This window comes from Drosophila innubila (assembly GCF_004354385.1).
Source record: "Drosophila innubila isolate TH190305 chromosome 3L unlocalized genomic scaffold, UK_Dinn_1.0 0_D_3L, whole genome shotgun sequence".
NCBI classification, from domain to species: domain Eukaryota; kingdom Metazoa; phylum Arthropoda; class Insecta; order Diptera; family Drosophilidae; genus Drosophila; species Drosophila innubila.
This window is the reverse complement of record NW_022995376.1, coordinates 18355700-18371866: the sequence shown is the minus strand read 5'-3', so window position 1 is coordinate 18371866 and position 16167 is coordinate 18355700. Positions and strand designations below refer to the sequence as shown.

The 16167-nt window shown below is 40.5% G+C and overlaps 2 protein-coding genes across 3 annotated transcripts; one reads left to right on the top strand and one right to left on the bottom strand.

Annotated features, from left to right (window-relative positions):
* The first annotated feature begins 1228 nt into the window (after nt 1-1228).
* On the top strand, nt 1229-7560 carry LOC117787181 (mediator of RNA polymerase II transcription subunit 15). The gene is made up of 3 exons (XM_034625633.1): nt 1229-1350; nt 3263-3438; nt 3556-7560. The coding sequence occupies exons 1-3, from the start codon at nt 1347-1349 to the stop codon at nt 7519-7521; spliced, it is 4146 nt and encodes a 1381-aa protein (XP_034481524.1). The 5' UTR covers nt 1229-1346; the 3' UTR covers nt 7522-7560.
* A 7541-nt stretch (nt 7561-15101) lies between these two features.
* On the bottom strand, nt 15102-15835 carry LOC117787710. Of its 2 annotated transcripts, XM_034626305.1 has the most exons (2): nt 15623-15835; nt 15454-15546 (listed from the first exon to the last, which is right to left on the bottom strand). In XM_034626305.1, exons 1-2 carry the CDS (start codon nt 15806-15808, stop codon nt 15541-15543), a joined length of 192 nt encoding a protein of 63 aa, XP_034482196.1. In that variant the 5' UTR covers nt 15809-15835; the 3' UTR covers nt 15454-15540. The 2 variants fall into 2 exon arrangements, with proteins under 2 accessions (XP_034482195.1, XP_034482196.1); XM_034626304.1 differs by having other exon boundaries at nt 15102-15835.
* Nucleotides 15836-16167: the final 332 nt, after the last annotated feature.

Sequence of the window (16167 nt, the reverse complement as noted above, 5' to 3'; positions counted from 1 at the left end):
GAAAGATATAAACAAATTTGTATTGGCATCTATATCTTGCTGAATTGAATGCCGATTTCTTAAACAGTTAATTCATGTTTTCTTATATTTCTTATATTGCCGTCCTAATTAACTGTCATCACAAAAGACCACAGATTAAATAACTTATCAATTGACAGTTACAACCTTCAATGATATTTTTTTTTTGTAATTTCTACCCCTGTCTCAAGCACAGGGATGCACTTTCCAGCATCTTTTATCTTTCAAGTTAAGAAGGCAATTATTTCTGGTTTATATATCCAAGTGAGACGTGTCTTGTTGGGTAAGATTACGTTGGAAAGAGGCGCAATTGCTTTAATCAGTTTTAGGTTCAGAAGAGCGTGCGCATACCATCTTATGAGCTACATGAATGTGACTTGTCAAAAGCACTCACTTCAAGATATGAATACAATAGCATATGAACGAATAGGAGAGAATAATAACTGAAATCTTATTCAGTCTTTCGGAGCCGCACCCTCCGAAAAGTCGCAACAAAGTCACAAATGTTGAATACATTAGAATAACAAAAATGTATGTAACTGTGTTCGTCAGCAATAACAACAACGATAGCAACAACTACAATAACAACAGCAACAGTAGTTGGAAAAACAAATTGAAAAACTATCGAGCATTGATAAATTGGCACGAGCACGAAAAAAAGTCAACATTGCTCATTGGTGTGAGTGAGAGAGTCGCAATGTGTGTGAATGTGTGAGTGCGAGTGAGTGTGGTGGTTACTAAAAATTTGAAAAAAGGGGCGGAGCAATAATGGTTTTCCGGGCAGCGCTGCTCGCTTGTCGCGTTCTATTGTGTTGCTGAGCGTATATATTTTTTTTAAGGGAAATTATTTGATTTTTGATATTTTGGGGTGTTTTATTGAGGTTTTTTGGGTGCAAAGCATTGGAAAAAATGCCGTGGGTAGCTATCTGCCTGTGTGTGTGTGTGTGGAAAACTATTAAAAGTGCTGCGGGGTGTGTATTGATACATTTCTGTGTATGTGTGTGTGTGATTTTAGTATCAATGTTATTGCTGTTTTGATTTTGAGCGATTTGACAGTATTTTTTTTTGTGCTGTGTCATGCGACAGTTGAAAACGAACAAGCCACTTGGCAGGACACGAGCAGCAGCGAAGTGCGCATGCGCCAACGACTCGATAAACAGCGAACCGAACTTTAAACGAACCGAAACGAAACGAAGTGAAGTGAACGAAACGTGCATGAATATTACCAAAAACACGCGAATTGAACGAAAGTTACCTAAAGCTTCACTGAGTTTAATAGCAGTGAGCTTTTAATTGCACACAGTAATTTAGTGTTGCCAACGATATTAATGAGTACGTGATCAAATGTGTTGGTAACATTATAATGATTGTCTCTTAGCTCAGTCTGATATATTTATAGCCAAGTTCCAGGCTCTGTTTACACTCTGAAATTCTCATTTAAGTAGTAGACGAAGGGCAGGCGAAAAGAATCAAATAAAATAACATCAAACTACCTTAGGCTTTATAAAAATCCCAGCCACACTCAAACACAAACGCAAGCACACACACATTGAAATGGCGCACAGCCTGGCAGGCATTTTTGCTTAACTCCTCAAAGTACCAAAGTGGGCGGAGAGGAGAATTTGCTGCAGAAATTGTATAAAAGCAAAGTCAACAACAACAACATCAACGAGAGAACCAATTTCCAACCATGGAAACTTAATTTATGTCTGCAGCATAGTTGAGAATATTTTTCTTCTGCCTTCACAGAGTCGAGAAATAGAGAAAAAAAATATATATAATTTTTTTTTTTTTTTGGTTTTATTTCGACATTTTTGCCTTTGCCTTGGCCCCTTGCCACACGTTGCCTGGCAGCCGCCTGTCCGTTCGCCTGGCCCCCCTTTACACCTCCTCTTGCCACCCACCTTCCCACTTCCCACCTCCCCACTTATTTTTGGGCCGTCTTCGTTTCGTTGTCGGCTTCCTTTTGCTTTCTTGAGAATCAAATTTATTTTACCAAGTCATGTTGAAGAAAATTTTTATAAGTTGTATGCGCAGTTCAAGTGATGGTGTCAGAGGGGGGGACTGTGCTGCCAAGGGGCGGGGGTCAGCTGGTTGCCAAATATTACACTGTGTGATTGTATATGTGTGAGTTTGTGTGTGTGTGTAGTGGGTGGATGGTTGAGGTGGAGGCAGAGGAAAAGTTTGTGTGTGCTTCGCACAAAATAAGCAAAATTTGTATTCCTTAAATCGGATGACTTTGTATAAATTTTCGTGTGCGGCAATGGGGTTGCAAGTGTTTGTGTGTGTGAGTGTTTGTATGTGTGTGGGTGTGTGTGGGTGGCTGGGCGGCTGGGCGGACAAGCACACAAAAACTTTTCTATATATGTTTAGCTGTGCGCATGTATTTGTGTACATAATGGAAAAATTTTTCATAGAATTTGCACAAAAATGAAAAAGTGCTAGGAGGAAGAAAAAAAATTACAGAGCAAAAGAAAAATGAAATTAAGCGCATAAGGAAATGAGACACAAAATGTTGTAAGGCTAAATGTGTGTGTGTTTGTGTGTGTGTGTGTGTACAACATTTTTGGCAACATGCTTTTGTAGATGGAAGTTTAGTACATAAGCAGGAGGGGAAAAGCATTAGAAGTAGGGGCAGCATAACACGATTTAAGCCTCAGGCTATTCATACCGTAGGATACTCTTCTCCCCCCTTTCCACATCTCTATTGTAGCTACCCCCAAGTACATGCACATGTGACCTATACTGTAACAAACAGTAATACACAGAAACAAAAACTAAACTAAGATTCGAGTATCAATTTCTTGATTTAAGCATGTATTTTTTATGTTGAATTAAAATAGACAAAGAAGCCTAAATATTTGATATAACGAAAAAAAATCTTACAGAAGCTCGCAGATCAAAATATTAATAGAGAGTCGAATGAAAAATCATGATTAAATCAATTATTTTAAGATTGGATTGGGAAAAACTCGAATTACCACATTAGATTAATTTTATTTCGAAATCCCGAAATTTTCTTTCTGTGTACTCTGGCTGTTACTCTCAGTCGTACTCTTCCTCTTACTCGTTTTCGTACTTAAACCCAATCAAATCCCTCGTATTCAGCTGGCATGCTTAAGCTTCCTGCAACTTTAGACACCCAATTAGTTTTTGGGGCTTCTTTAATTAAAGCGCAGTACGCTCATACTTATTGTTCTTTTTTCATTTTATTTTGTTTATGTTTTCGTTTTTTTTCTTGTAGTAATATCATCCAAAATGGCAGCATCCATATATGCCACCCCACCGCCGGATCTGAGCAGCGAGGACACAGCGCTCTCCGATGTCTCCAATTCATCCACACTCAACACAAATCGCGGCGGCGGCAGCAGCAGCAACAACAGCAATCACAACAACAACAGTCATACATTGCAGTCACATGAAGCCACAACAGAAGCAACAGCAACAGCAGCAGCAACAGCAGCAGCCACAACAGCAACAACTACAACTACAACATCAGCAATGTCACCCACTCAACAAGCGCTCTTGGACATGGAGTCAAAGTCAAAGTCGCCGCTGTTCAACGCCATGGGAAGCAGCACAAATGAGCCAGACATTGAAGCTGAAGCAGATGAAGCTGATGGAGCTGAGGGAGCAGAGGGAGCCGAGGGGGAATTGGATCAGACGGCAATGGCCGCAATGGCAGCGGCAGCAGCAAATGCAGCAGCCATGCAGCTGCAGCTACTCGAAGCGCTCAGCGATGCGGCCAAAAAGCGACGCAAGCAACACAATCCCAGTCGTCTCGAGGCGCTCAATTTGAGTGGCGGAGAGACGGAAGAGGGAGCTGCTGCTGTTGCTGCTGGCGGTGGCACTGAGGCATCAGTCATTGACTATGAGGAGAAGTTGTCAAAAATGCTGTTGCCCAAGTCGATAGTGAAACTAAAGCAAACATTTGAGCTGCTGCAACAGCAAAAGTTGCAGCCCGCAGACATATCAGAAGCAGAAGCAGAAGCAGCCAAGGAGCAACAGCGTCAGCAACAGAAGCAACAGCAGCAACATTCCATGTTAAATCCGTATCAGACTTACTGCAAGCAGTGCGGCGAGAATTTCGAGACAGAATTCAAGTTGAGTCTGCACATGTTGCAGGATCATCAGCAACAGCAGCAGCAGCAACAGCAGCAACAGCAACAGCAACAGCAGCAACAGTTGTCAAGTGATGAGCCTATGGATATGTTAAGCTCCTTTAAAGTCAAGCTGGAACGTGCCGACAGTCCAACACAACAGGAACTACAGCAACAACAAGAACAACAGCAACAGCAACTACAACAACTAGAATTGGCCAATGGACATGCGAGCAACCAGAAGGAGCACGAACTCTGGTTGCAGGCAATGGCACAGCAGCAACAGCACCATCAACAGCAGCCACCAATGCATGGAGGCATGCCTCCCTTTGGCTTTACACCTGAGGCAGCTGCTCTGGGCTGGCCACTGCTGGGAATGTCGGGATTTACCGGCGTGGAGGGTCTTAATCGGCCGCCGTTGCGCATCTTTAATCCGGAGGCATATTGTGAGCTGTGCAACAAGGAATTCTGCAACAAATACTTTCTAAAAACGCACAAGGCCAACAAACATGGCATCTTTGATCCAGCCGGTGATTTGAGCACGCCAAGCAACAGCATGATTAACAACAACAACAGCATGAGCAACAACAACAACGGCAGCAACAGTAACAGCAACAATAACCACAGCAACAGCAACAGCATTGCGCCTAGCAGCGGCATCAACAGCAGCAGCAGCAGCAACAGCAACAGCAACAGTGTTGCCACTTCCATGTTTCAGCAACTGCAAATGCCACGTGAGCCGGCAACACCACAAAAGCCAGAGCCACAGCTGACACCACCAGCACCACCCACCGTGCACTGTGACATCTGCTCCAAGCGCTTCACCAACGTCTTTGCCATGCGTCGGCATCGCGCCAAGCAGCATGAAGCTGCCACGCCCACGCCCACGGCCACTAGCACGCCCACTGCCACAGCTACGCCCTCGCCCTCGTCGCGACGTGGCAGCCCCAACAACGAGCAGACGCTGCCACAGGCGCTGCATGTCAAGCTGGAGCCTCAGCTGCTGGATGCACTTCCCGCTGAGCCGAAGCCGTATCAGCTGCCCGAAGGTTTTCGCGAGGACTTCACCCTGGAGCAGGAGGAGGTGCCGTTTGCGCCACCGCCACGCAAGTTGCCACCGCAGCTGCAGCAACAGGCACGGGAAGCCAACTGTGCACCGGATAAACTGCGTCGTCTGGGTGTGCTGTTGCCGGAGGCATTCTGTGAGCTGTGTTGCAAGGAGTACGCCAACAGGTACTTCCTGCGCACGCACAAATGGAAGCGTCATGGCGTCTTTGTGCCGCCCGAGGACTTGCAGTTGAACTCCAAGGAGGAGCAGCCGCTAATGTCCGCCGGTTGGCCATTTATGCCGCTTAATCTGATGCTGGCCAAGGCGGCTGCCGATCAGGAGCAACAGCAGGAACCCGAAGCGGAGTCGGAACAGCAGCAACAGCAGCAGCAGCAGCAGGAGGAGGAGGAGTTGCAAGCCGATGAACAGCAGCCCAACAAACGCATCAAACTGGAGCCCTACGAGGAGTCAATGCCGGAGAAGACAGACAACTCGGTGATGGGCTTGCAGAATCTGCAAAAGTTGCAATCGATGTTGCAGCAACTCAACGAGTTCAATGGCAAGCGACCTTTGCCCTGTCACCTCTGTGGTCGCGAGCTGGAGCATCAATATGCACTGCGCGCACATCTCATGACCGAGCACGCCGGACAGCTGCTGCCGGAGGGACATCCCATGCTCTATCAGCAACAACAGCAGCAGCAGCAGCAACAGTTGCCGTTGAAGCTTTCACCTGTTGGCGGCGGCTCACCGAATAACGCCTCTGCCACGCCCACACCGAACGAGATGCGCTGCCCGCAGTGCGAGCGTGACTTTGCCACAGCTCAGGAATTCAAGCAACATATCGCCGAGGTGCATCTGGGGCGCATTCCCGGCACCAGTCCCTTGAGGGAAGGCTTCTACACGCCCGAGCGTGCCACAGTGGCAGGTGCAACAGTTGCTGGTGCCGCAGCTGGACCGCCGCGTGCCGCATACACCATCACGCCCACGTCCAGCTACTGTGAGATCTGCAACAAGGAGCTGTGCAACAAGTACTTCATGAAGACGCACATGCAACGCATGCACGGCATCGAGATTGAGAATGGGGCACAGATTGGCGGCGTTGTGTGCAACATATGCAACAAGGAGCTCTGCAGCAAGTACTTTCTGCGTGTGCACAAGCACAACACACATGGCATCATTGAGGACGGAGCTCCATTGCCACAACCGCGTGGGCAGAATGGACTTAAAGTCGAGGCACAGCAGCAGCAGCAGCAACAGCAGCAGCAACAACAGCAACAGCAGCAGCTTATGGAGCAGGATCTGAACTTGACGCCACTTTCAGCCGACTCCAGTGGCAACAACGAGCTGTGTCCACTGTGTGCCCGTCAATTCCGCAGCTTCAAATGGCTTCGCACGCATCTGATGAACGAACATGGTGTTGCTGGCGTTGAGAAGCTGCGCGAATTGGAGCCACCAACAGTTGCCACTGGCGCTGGCTCCAACCGAAGCAAGCCCAACAGTCCCACGCTCAAGATACCCAATGGGAATCCCACTGCCGCCAATCCGGCCAACAATCTCGCCCAGGCGCTGCAGAATGCACAGCAGCAACTGTTTGGCCAGATGCAATTGCCGAAGGGAATGCCCATGCCACTGCCAATTCCCGGCATGTTTGAGCCGACACCTCGTTTCAAGGAATACCAGTGCTCGCTGTGTCCATTCACCACACCCTATTATGCATTCCTCTTCATCCATGAGCGTTCCCATGCGTTGCTCAACAATGGCGGCGATGGGGAGACGAATGTCGCCGCCGAAGCGGAGACCAGGGATAGATCCTTTGCCTTGGTGCAGGGCAAGGCCAGAAGCAAGCCAAATAAAGACAGAGCCGATGTGGAGCACATCGAGCCCACGAACCTGACCACCACCAACAACAACAACAACAACAGCAACAGCAGCATTAAAGCTGCTCGCACTCCACCCACGCCCACCACACCCCACGTCTCTCCAGGCACAGCCAATCCTCCAGTTGCTGTCTCCCCAAAGCCACGTTCCACAACAGTGACTCCGACCCCCAATCCGACTCCCACACCACGCCATGGCACTCCCAACAAGCCCGATACACCCAATGGCATTGGCGCCCAACGTTCGGCGGCCACGTCGCCCTTTGAGATGTGCAGCGATCTGGCGAATGGCAGCGGTAAACCCGCTAGTTATGCCCAGCCCATCAAGTCGGAGGAGGCATATCAGATGCAGGCCTTCCACTTGGCACCCGCTGATGCCGATGCCGAGGGACTTTTTGCACCCGCCCTCGTCTATTTGCCGGTGCGGGTTCGAGCCTCGGAGTCGACCACGTTAAGCTTCAGGCTGACACCAGCCTAAGTGAGTCCCGGTAAACCAGAATTCACCAGAACACAACACAAAACAACACAAAAGGTGTTGCCAGCGTATGTAAGTTAAAATCCCTTCAGTTTTGTTCAGAACCATTTACCACATTTGTAGCCCAATGACACGAGCTTAATCTTTACTATCTTGTCTTAACAGTCAGTATAGAAAGGAGCTAAAAATGAGTCGAGTGTCAAGTTGTAAACTACATTAATGGTATTCAATCAATGATTGATTGATTGATTACACTCAAAAAGTGAGTTTCTTTTTTTTTAGTTATATCTCAAATTTAAATTGAGATTTGAAGCACGTGTCATTGAGTTATAAGGATGATAACAGCTTATTACAGTGATGATCAGCAGTTATTGTCCCAGTCCCCAGCCCGTTATCCGACAAGAAGACAAGACAAAATAGTGGAACTACAAAAGACTGAGTGCGCATATTAGTTGAGCTCATTATTAAAAGTTAATATACAAAAAAAAAATACAAAACTAAAGCTACAGCAATTACAGATTCGTATACGGATCTGTAATTGTCGGCATATAAAGAGAAAAAATAATGGGAATGAGTTTTGTGTATAACATAGAACCCGATACTAAATACAAATAATATTATAATCAAAACAATAACAAGTCCGTTTCAGCTGGCAACACATCATATTTTTTATAAATCCATAATCGATAACAAGAAATAAATCATATGAACAAGAAGATGATCATACCATAGCATACAATACATACACGTACACACATAAATATATCTATATCTCTAGTGATTAATATCAAAGTTCCTATGCGTAATAGTAATTTTTAAAAGCCATTAACGTATCGTAACGTAAACGGGATGAAAATGAAAAGGAGGAAACTTAGTCAAAGGAAATTTAAATACGTACATAATTCATAAGTCGCTATCCAGAAAAAGAGACAGCAAGTCAGATAGAAAGAGAAAGAATGGGGTGTGTGTTGCAGTTAGAGGATATATACATACATATAACCAAACATATATCGTAGTAGCCATAGCCACATTACAGAATATACATACAACATACATATATGAATAATCGTTATATGTATACGGCTGGGTTCGGTGCGTCTAGGTTAAAGGATTTGGGATTAAATATACTTAGTAGTGCTAACTAGTTATATGTACAAACTAAAGGTACACGATTCAAGCTTCAGCATATAAGGGAAATTCTATGCACAAATTTGCTCAAAATCAAAATAGGCGAAATTATTCGCAAAGTAGAGAAAACAGCTAATATGCGAAAGGTGTAGATCTAAGGAAGATTCCAGAGTAAACAACTATTAACTAACCACACACTGTAGATAAATTATTAATTTCTGCTCTATTCACAAATACAAGAAATTTTTATTTAAAACTATCCGAAAATCGTTAGATAAACAATTCAATTATTACACCTTTCGACAGGAATTTATTTTTCCTCCTGCGAAAATTCACATTTATTACACATATGCCAAACACACATACACACAATATGTACATAAAGCTATAGAGAGGTCCTATATCTAGTAGAACCGATTTTGCGTGAACGAATAAAGAAAAAGGCGCCAGTAAAGGTTTTTTCAGCAGCAGGCAAACACGAACAACTCAGGGCAAAAGTACAACGACCATTAGTACTTTTTTATATACTTACTAAATAAACAAAAAAAAAATAAAATTAACGATAAAAGATAAACAAAAAAGAAATTATAAATCAAATGATTAAAAAAAGAAAATAATCAAAAAAAAGTAAAAACATTTATAAATGCTACCTCAGACGGACTTGAAAACAATAATTTAAATAAATGAATTTATATAACAATATGAACATTTATGCTTAAAAAACAAAAACAAAAAAAAACAATGCAATTATAGAGCAGAAGTAAATTAAATTTTTAGTGAATTTACCTCAAAAAAAACCAAACACAAAGAGCCATACACAAAAACTTAAAGATTAATAGAAAAACAAAAGCGAAAGCGAAAGCACAACAATTTATACTTATTATTAATTAGCTTTTAGTTAAAAGTATTACCTAATTATAATTATTATTTGCTATACAAGTTTAGTTTTAATTGTAAGTGACACTGACACATTCCAAAGAAAACGCACCCAAAACCGACCAAAGTACGATGCTAGTCGCAAATATATATCCACAACAAGCTCATTCTAGTCAAAGTTGGAGGGGTCGCAACTGCAGGGCGTGGCCGTTACAGCGACGTCCCCCCAACACCTTATAGATGATATACAAACCGAACAACCAGAAAACAATTCAGACTCCTTAACTGGCTACAGTGCCGGCCACATTTTCATATATTATTTTGTAGTATTTAAGGCGTTTGTTCTTTATGAAAATGTGGCGCAGTGCTGGCAGTTCAATGAGTCTGAAAAATAGAATAAAATAATAGAATATTTAAATTTCAATAATGAACAGCGGCGACAATTTTGCTATTTATAATTTTATTTTTTAAAAACGTGTGTTTTTTTAAAATGCTGCGTGCCTTTTAGCAATTGTGTCGCTGTTCAACACTAAACCAAGCAACAGTTAAACGACATAATTAAAATAGTAATAAAAATCCAAAATTCAAAATAGAAAATAATATCAAAAAATAAAAAGCGAAAATAGTATATAATTTTCATTTACAATTAATTATAATTATTTACGAAATTCAATTACATCTTATTTTGTACTGTATATATTAATAAAACATGTGTATTTGTTAAACTTGAGTTGAGTTCTCTTTTTATTTATTCACTTGATTTATATTACATTTGATTTTCATTTCCCTCATCCAAAACATCTCCAGCCAAAGTGTGCCAGTCTCGAGCCGGGTGTTAATACAATTTGTGGTCTACTTCAATCTTATCGCAGCCCTTAAAAAATTGTCGCTGATTGCCGACAATTGACTCACACACGCAATTGCAGACCTAAGCAATTCTTTATTTTCTATTTTCTAATTTTTTAAGAACTGAGGTTTGTTATAGGGGTCACTTCTTACATACTTCATGCCGGTTGAACGCCTTCGATATCAAATTATTAAATTGTTATTTGATTAAATTTTCAAATGAAATTTGTCAACAATGCCAGTTGAGAATACATGTTAATGCCTTCTTTAAAAATCAGCAGCTGCTTTTGGGTTCGATTCCGGATCTAAGTCGAGAGTTTACAGTCTGTTATCAAATGCCATAGGCAACCCTCATAAAAAGTGAGACTCGCTTCCGGCACAACCCCCACGCACAGACGCTGATTAGTCTATTTGCTTAAAAAATACCCTCCAAATGATTAGTGAAAACAGCGATAAAAAAAAAACACAAAACACAAAAATAATAGAAAACTGAAAATAGAGAATAGAGAATAGAGAGAAAAAACCCACACGGTCAAATGCAGCCGCTGTGAGGGTCAAGCTATGCATATTTTCCATGAAAAATTCAAATTGCGCAGCTGCTGCTGGTAGTAAAAAATATGCACAAACCGTAATAATCTACAAGCGATTGATTAAAAATGCACTGAGAGAAATATTGTTTGCTGAAAATGGAAAATGAAATATGTCTTGATGAAATCCACATCATTTTTCCGATTGCTGTCCGGTTTTTACAGGGGTCGAGCTACTACCCTACGGTACTCTTCCGTTAATTATTTGTCACGTGTCCATGCAAATTTCATTCCATTGATTACGCTACAGACATTCGATACTCTCTCTCACTGTTGGCTGCTGCAATTATAGATATAACTATGCTGCATGCGAAAGTCCTTCCAATTGATATCCGTTGTCCAGGGCTGCGGAGAAGCAACCCTCGAAGAAAGGTTGCCAATTGGCAATTCCCAATTTCTGTTGCACCCTCCTCCGGAGTCGTATTCATGCAAATTATATGTGTGTGTGTGTGTGCTTTTTCCTATGTTTTCTATTGAATTTTTATGGCAATTTATAATGGACTCACATTTTTGGCATTGTGCTCGTAATCCTGGGCCCAACAATTGCCAAAAACGACCCGCTTCAACGGCAACGGGGGGTGGTGGTGTGTGCTGCCACAATTTGCATGTTTAAAAGTGTGCAGCGGCAAAATGCAATATAAATAAATGCAAGCCAAGAAAGAATATTGTATGTGAAAAATGAAAAATGCAATTTACTTGACATCGTGACGTTTTCAGAGGGTGTTTTTTCAACCCCTCCTCCTTGCAAATATTCAGCACCATTTGCCAAATTCTGTATGCAAATTAAAGCGTTGCAGCCATTAAACAAAATCACATTATTACAATCTTTCGATATTGCAAACTGAGGCTGGTTTTGGATTTGGGTTCTATCGATACACTTTAATTTATTAAAATTACTTTTACACACTTTGCATTTTCTGTTATGGAACACAAAGAGCGCACAAATCAAAATTGACAAAATGAAAACTTAAAAAATTAAATAAGTATATATATATACATACATATATGTAAATGAATAAGTAAACAATTTTACAATGAACTTGCAACGTACCTTTAAATGAGCATAAATCAAAATTTTGGCCGCAGACAAAATAAAAAAACATGTCTGTTGTGCTGGAAAAAAATCAAAAACATTTTATTAGATTTAAGACAACTCCCAAGAAAATTGAAAACAACAAACTTATTGAAATGCAAACATCAAACAAAAAATTCTTAATAGCATTTAGTTGTAAGCAAAATTCAAAATTGCATTGAAAATTTATTATTATTAAAATGATGTTGAGTTAAGGAAGAGACGAGCATGAAATCAAAATGGAAGAAACGGAAGACGACGATGTAGACGATGAGCAAAAATCAAAAGAATTATATTCAAAAACAAAATGAGAAATCAAAACAATTTATTTTGCAATTGGCAAATATACATTTATATATATACATATATATATATATCTAAATATATATTATATTTAACATTTTACTCTTCGAAAAAAAACTTTGTTATTATGTAAAACTCTGTGTGAAAACAAAATGAAAAAAAAAAAAAACAAAACAAAACAAAGCAAAACTTAAAAATAATTATTTATATTTATATATTATCTGTAATGTGTAACGAAATGAGAACAAACATTAATGATCAAGAGCAGAATCAAAAGCACCCCAAAAACGACCTTAACCTCAAAACCCCAACCCCGATTCCGCCCCTGTCCCCTCCTCACACCTTTTGTCATTCGATTGTAAGCGAGCATTTATCAAAAATTGTATGTGTTTTAATGATTATATTAAATATATATACAACCATATACATATATATATTGTATGAATTTAAACCATTAAATATAACAAACAAAAAAATCACAAATTGTATTCATGTAAAGAAAAAAAAAACCAGAAACGTGTCATCATCTCTTCTTATTTCAGCCTCTCTCTGGATATAATTTTACTTTGATTTTCCGACTCACTTTGCTGTGGAAACTACTAAGCTGATTTTGCGGCCCTTGAGACAAGATGTGTGAAAGTTTCCCCCCGTTGTTCCTTTGGCCAGGCAGCTTTTCGAGTCTTGACATTTGCTTTCAGTTTTTGGCTCTGATCTCGGCCAAAACCACCACCCAACGTTGCTGGCCACCTTCCCCCGAGTTGGCAAATCAGAGTATGTCAATATTTGTATTATATGCGAGGTTGTCTTATCAATAATTTTTGTAAAGAATGCGCCTGCAGATGGGAAAACGAGATGCTCGAGGCTAAAAGCGAATTGCGAAAAGCGAAAAGGAATTCTCTTTTGATTCGTGTGTGTGTGTGTGTGTGTGGGGTGTATGTCCGGCGCGTGTTTGTGACAGTTACATAGTTTGATATTCTTCCTGTTGCCCAACAAAAACTTTTCATATAAAAGGCTGTTTGATAATTCCGCAAAATACGTTGCCGAATATGGACAAGTACTCGATTCTTTTTCTCTACATATAGAAATGAGTATTACGTTAGAGTTGCTTTCCTGGTTGTCTATCGGGGAGTGTGAGAAAGGCGTCACTCAAGCTATTTGTTTGTTTGTTTTGCCTATTGCTATCCCCATCAACACTTGGCTATCTTTACTCCAGGGATACGTCATAATGAGCTGTCGAGGCTAAGTGCTGCCGCCGCCTTGCCTCAATTCAATAAAATCCCTAAACTACTTATGAGGCAGTCCCCAACTCTATTGTGACTGGACTGGTCATTAACTCAAAATGTACAAGATGAAAATTCGTTTTTAATCGATTTTACAATCACACACGCAGTCAACACAACAAATTATACACCACACACACAGACACACTCATTCACAGCCAGACATGGGCATTAAACACCCAAAATACGTAAGTACTACGACCCCAAGACAGCACGACACACTATTAAAAATATATAGACATATTTATATATGTATACTTGTATGTGTGTCTGAGTGTAAGTGTGTGTATATAATTTGGACTCTCAATTAAATTGTGCAGGCGGAGGCAACGACATCGGCGCCAAATACAAACACAAACAACGACAACAATTTTGTCACCATATGCTTTGGCACCATTTTTAAACGGCGTCGCTACAAAATATCCTGTAGCAATTTATATACATAGGGTATATGGAAGGTCAGTTAGATTAGGCATTCGTAGGTAATTTATACCTAGTCAGAAAGTGTCTTAAACGGGATATAGATAATTTCTGTAGCTAATATATTGATATATCTGTCTCATAAAGGATATTTAGAATGTATACCGTGTCGAAAATGATTTAAAATGGATATATAAATAGTCTAAAAATAGTTACCAAATTTAATATTATGACGGAGACACATATATATAAGCGACTTTATACCCTGCAGGTAAAAAAGTTCTGATAAGGTATCTGTTTTTTTATTTGGTTTGTGGTTTGGTTTGGTTTGGCTTGTGCCTTATTAATTTTTCAGATTAACATTAAAATAAACATTAGTGATTTATTAATTGCTTAATTATATTTTAAATAATTTGCAAGCTTGATTTTAATTGTCTGAATTATTTTGGAATGTAGTGCAATAAAAGCAAAGTCAATATTTATCTAAATATATAAAAAAATAAATAAAATTTTAAGATTAAAAAAAGAAAGGACGGTAGCTATATTTTCAAATGTCTACAGGGTAACTTATAGTATGGCAATGTGAATTCATATGACCGTTGTTGCTTTTATCCTTGTCGTGTTGTAAATGGTCACAAGTCCTTGGACCGTCGTGTCAAAAACCCACACAGAGCACGCCAGGCAGTCAGCAAAAACAACAATAATAATAACAACAAAAACAAACAACAACAACAACAACGACAAACTTTAATAATTTAACTTATTATGGATTTTTGTTCGGAAAATATTTTTTCTATTATTTTTTTCCTCACATTTTCCAGCTGTGCGGTGAGGGTGGAAATTTTAGTTTTATTTTCCAATTTTTGTTTCCTTTCTGCTGTTGTTGTTTTTATGTTGTTTTCGGTGGCATATGCACATTAGAGCCGAAATGTGGCAATTTAAATAAATGACACGCACTAAGCGAATCAAAAGGAACAGAAGTAGCCACAGGAGAGGGAAAGCAAAGGGAGGAGAGGAGCCAAAATGAGGCGGAACTTTGGCCTAATGAGTTTTGAGAACGCAAACGACAACGAGTTTTAAACCATTTATATTTCTTATAGCAAACGAAAATGGGGACAACGATAAATTTGGGATTAGCAGAGTGCGTCTCAGTTAAAGCTTTTGCTTTTGGGGTAAAGTAATTGCCTCAGCACATCGTGAGTTACATTTAAGCTGATATGGGAGTAGCCAGCATTGAGCAGCTCCAGTTCCTCCTCTTTGAGTATAAAGAATGGGGTATCTTCCCGGTTCAGAGGCAGTCGATCGAGCAACAAAGCGGCAGCATCGCGTCTGAAGACATCGACAGCTTTATAGGACATATTCTTGGCCAGCTGCAGGCGTTGTTGCATCAAGGGATCCTCAAGCAAGTCCGCCTTGATTGCTGGTGGCATGCGCAACATGGCCATTTCCAGGTGCCACAGCAGACGCCGCACAATAAAGTCTGCAAACTTGCGCTGATGATATTTGCGTATCAGCTCTGAGAATATAGTTTGTATTCCAACGTTCACATTTTGATGCGCCGTCAACACCAATAGACGGGTTAAGATCATTACCAATACCAGCAGGCAAAACACAAATGGATGTTGCTCCAAAATCATCAAGAAGTCCTTCCAATAAAGCAGATCCCGCTGCTGTCCCACATAGTTCTGTTCCAGGAAAAAGGTGAGCAGCCCCAGGAGCGCAAAAAATGCACCCAACTTACGATGACAGCGCTGTAAATAACGCTTCAAGCTGTTCATAGTATTAGACCGAAGAAGTATCTAAAGGTAAAAAAAATATATATGTATACAAATATAAATTTTATTTGTCAATTTATTTTGAAATAATATTAAAAAGGAACTAAGCTGAAGATTGAGAGCATACTCTCACGACTTGACAGGTAAGATTATAATTATAATAATGTTAGAAGCCTACAAAATTGGGGAAATAATGGTGAGCATAAGAAATTATTATATTTAAATTAACAGTAGGAATTATAACATTATTTCTACCATATTCACTTACTTTATCAGCCGATATACCATATACAAACTCAACTTTATTTGTAGTACTGAGCGAGACAGATATAGTGAGAGGGGTGAGAGTTGGAGAGTGTGAG

Bases quoted from the DNA above. Each gene is read 5' to 3' on its own strand.
- LOC117787181 (XM_034625633.1), top strand. The intron at 3,439-3,555 runs GAAGCCACAACA...TTGGACATGGAG, and splicing joins GTCATACATTGCAGTCACAT to TCAAAGTCAAAGTCGCCGCT.
- LOC117787710 (XM_034626304.1), bottom strand. From the start codon at position 15,808: ATGAACAGCTTGAAGCGTTATTTACAGCGCTGTCATCGTAAGTTGGGT.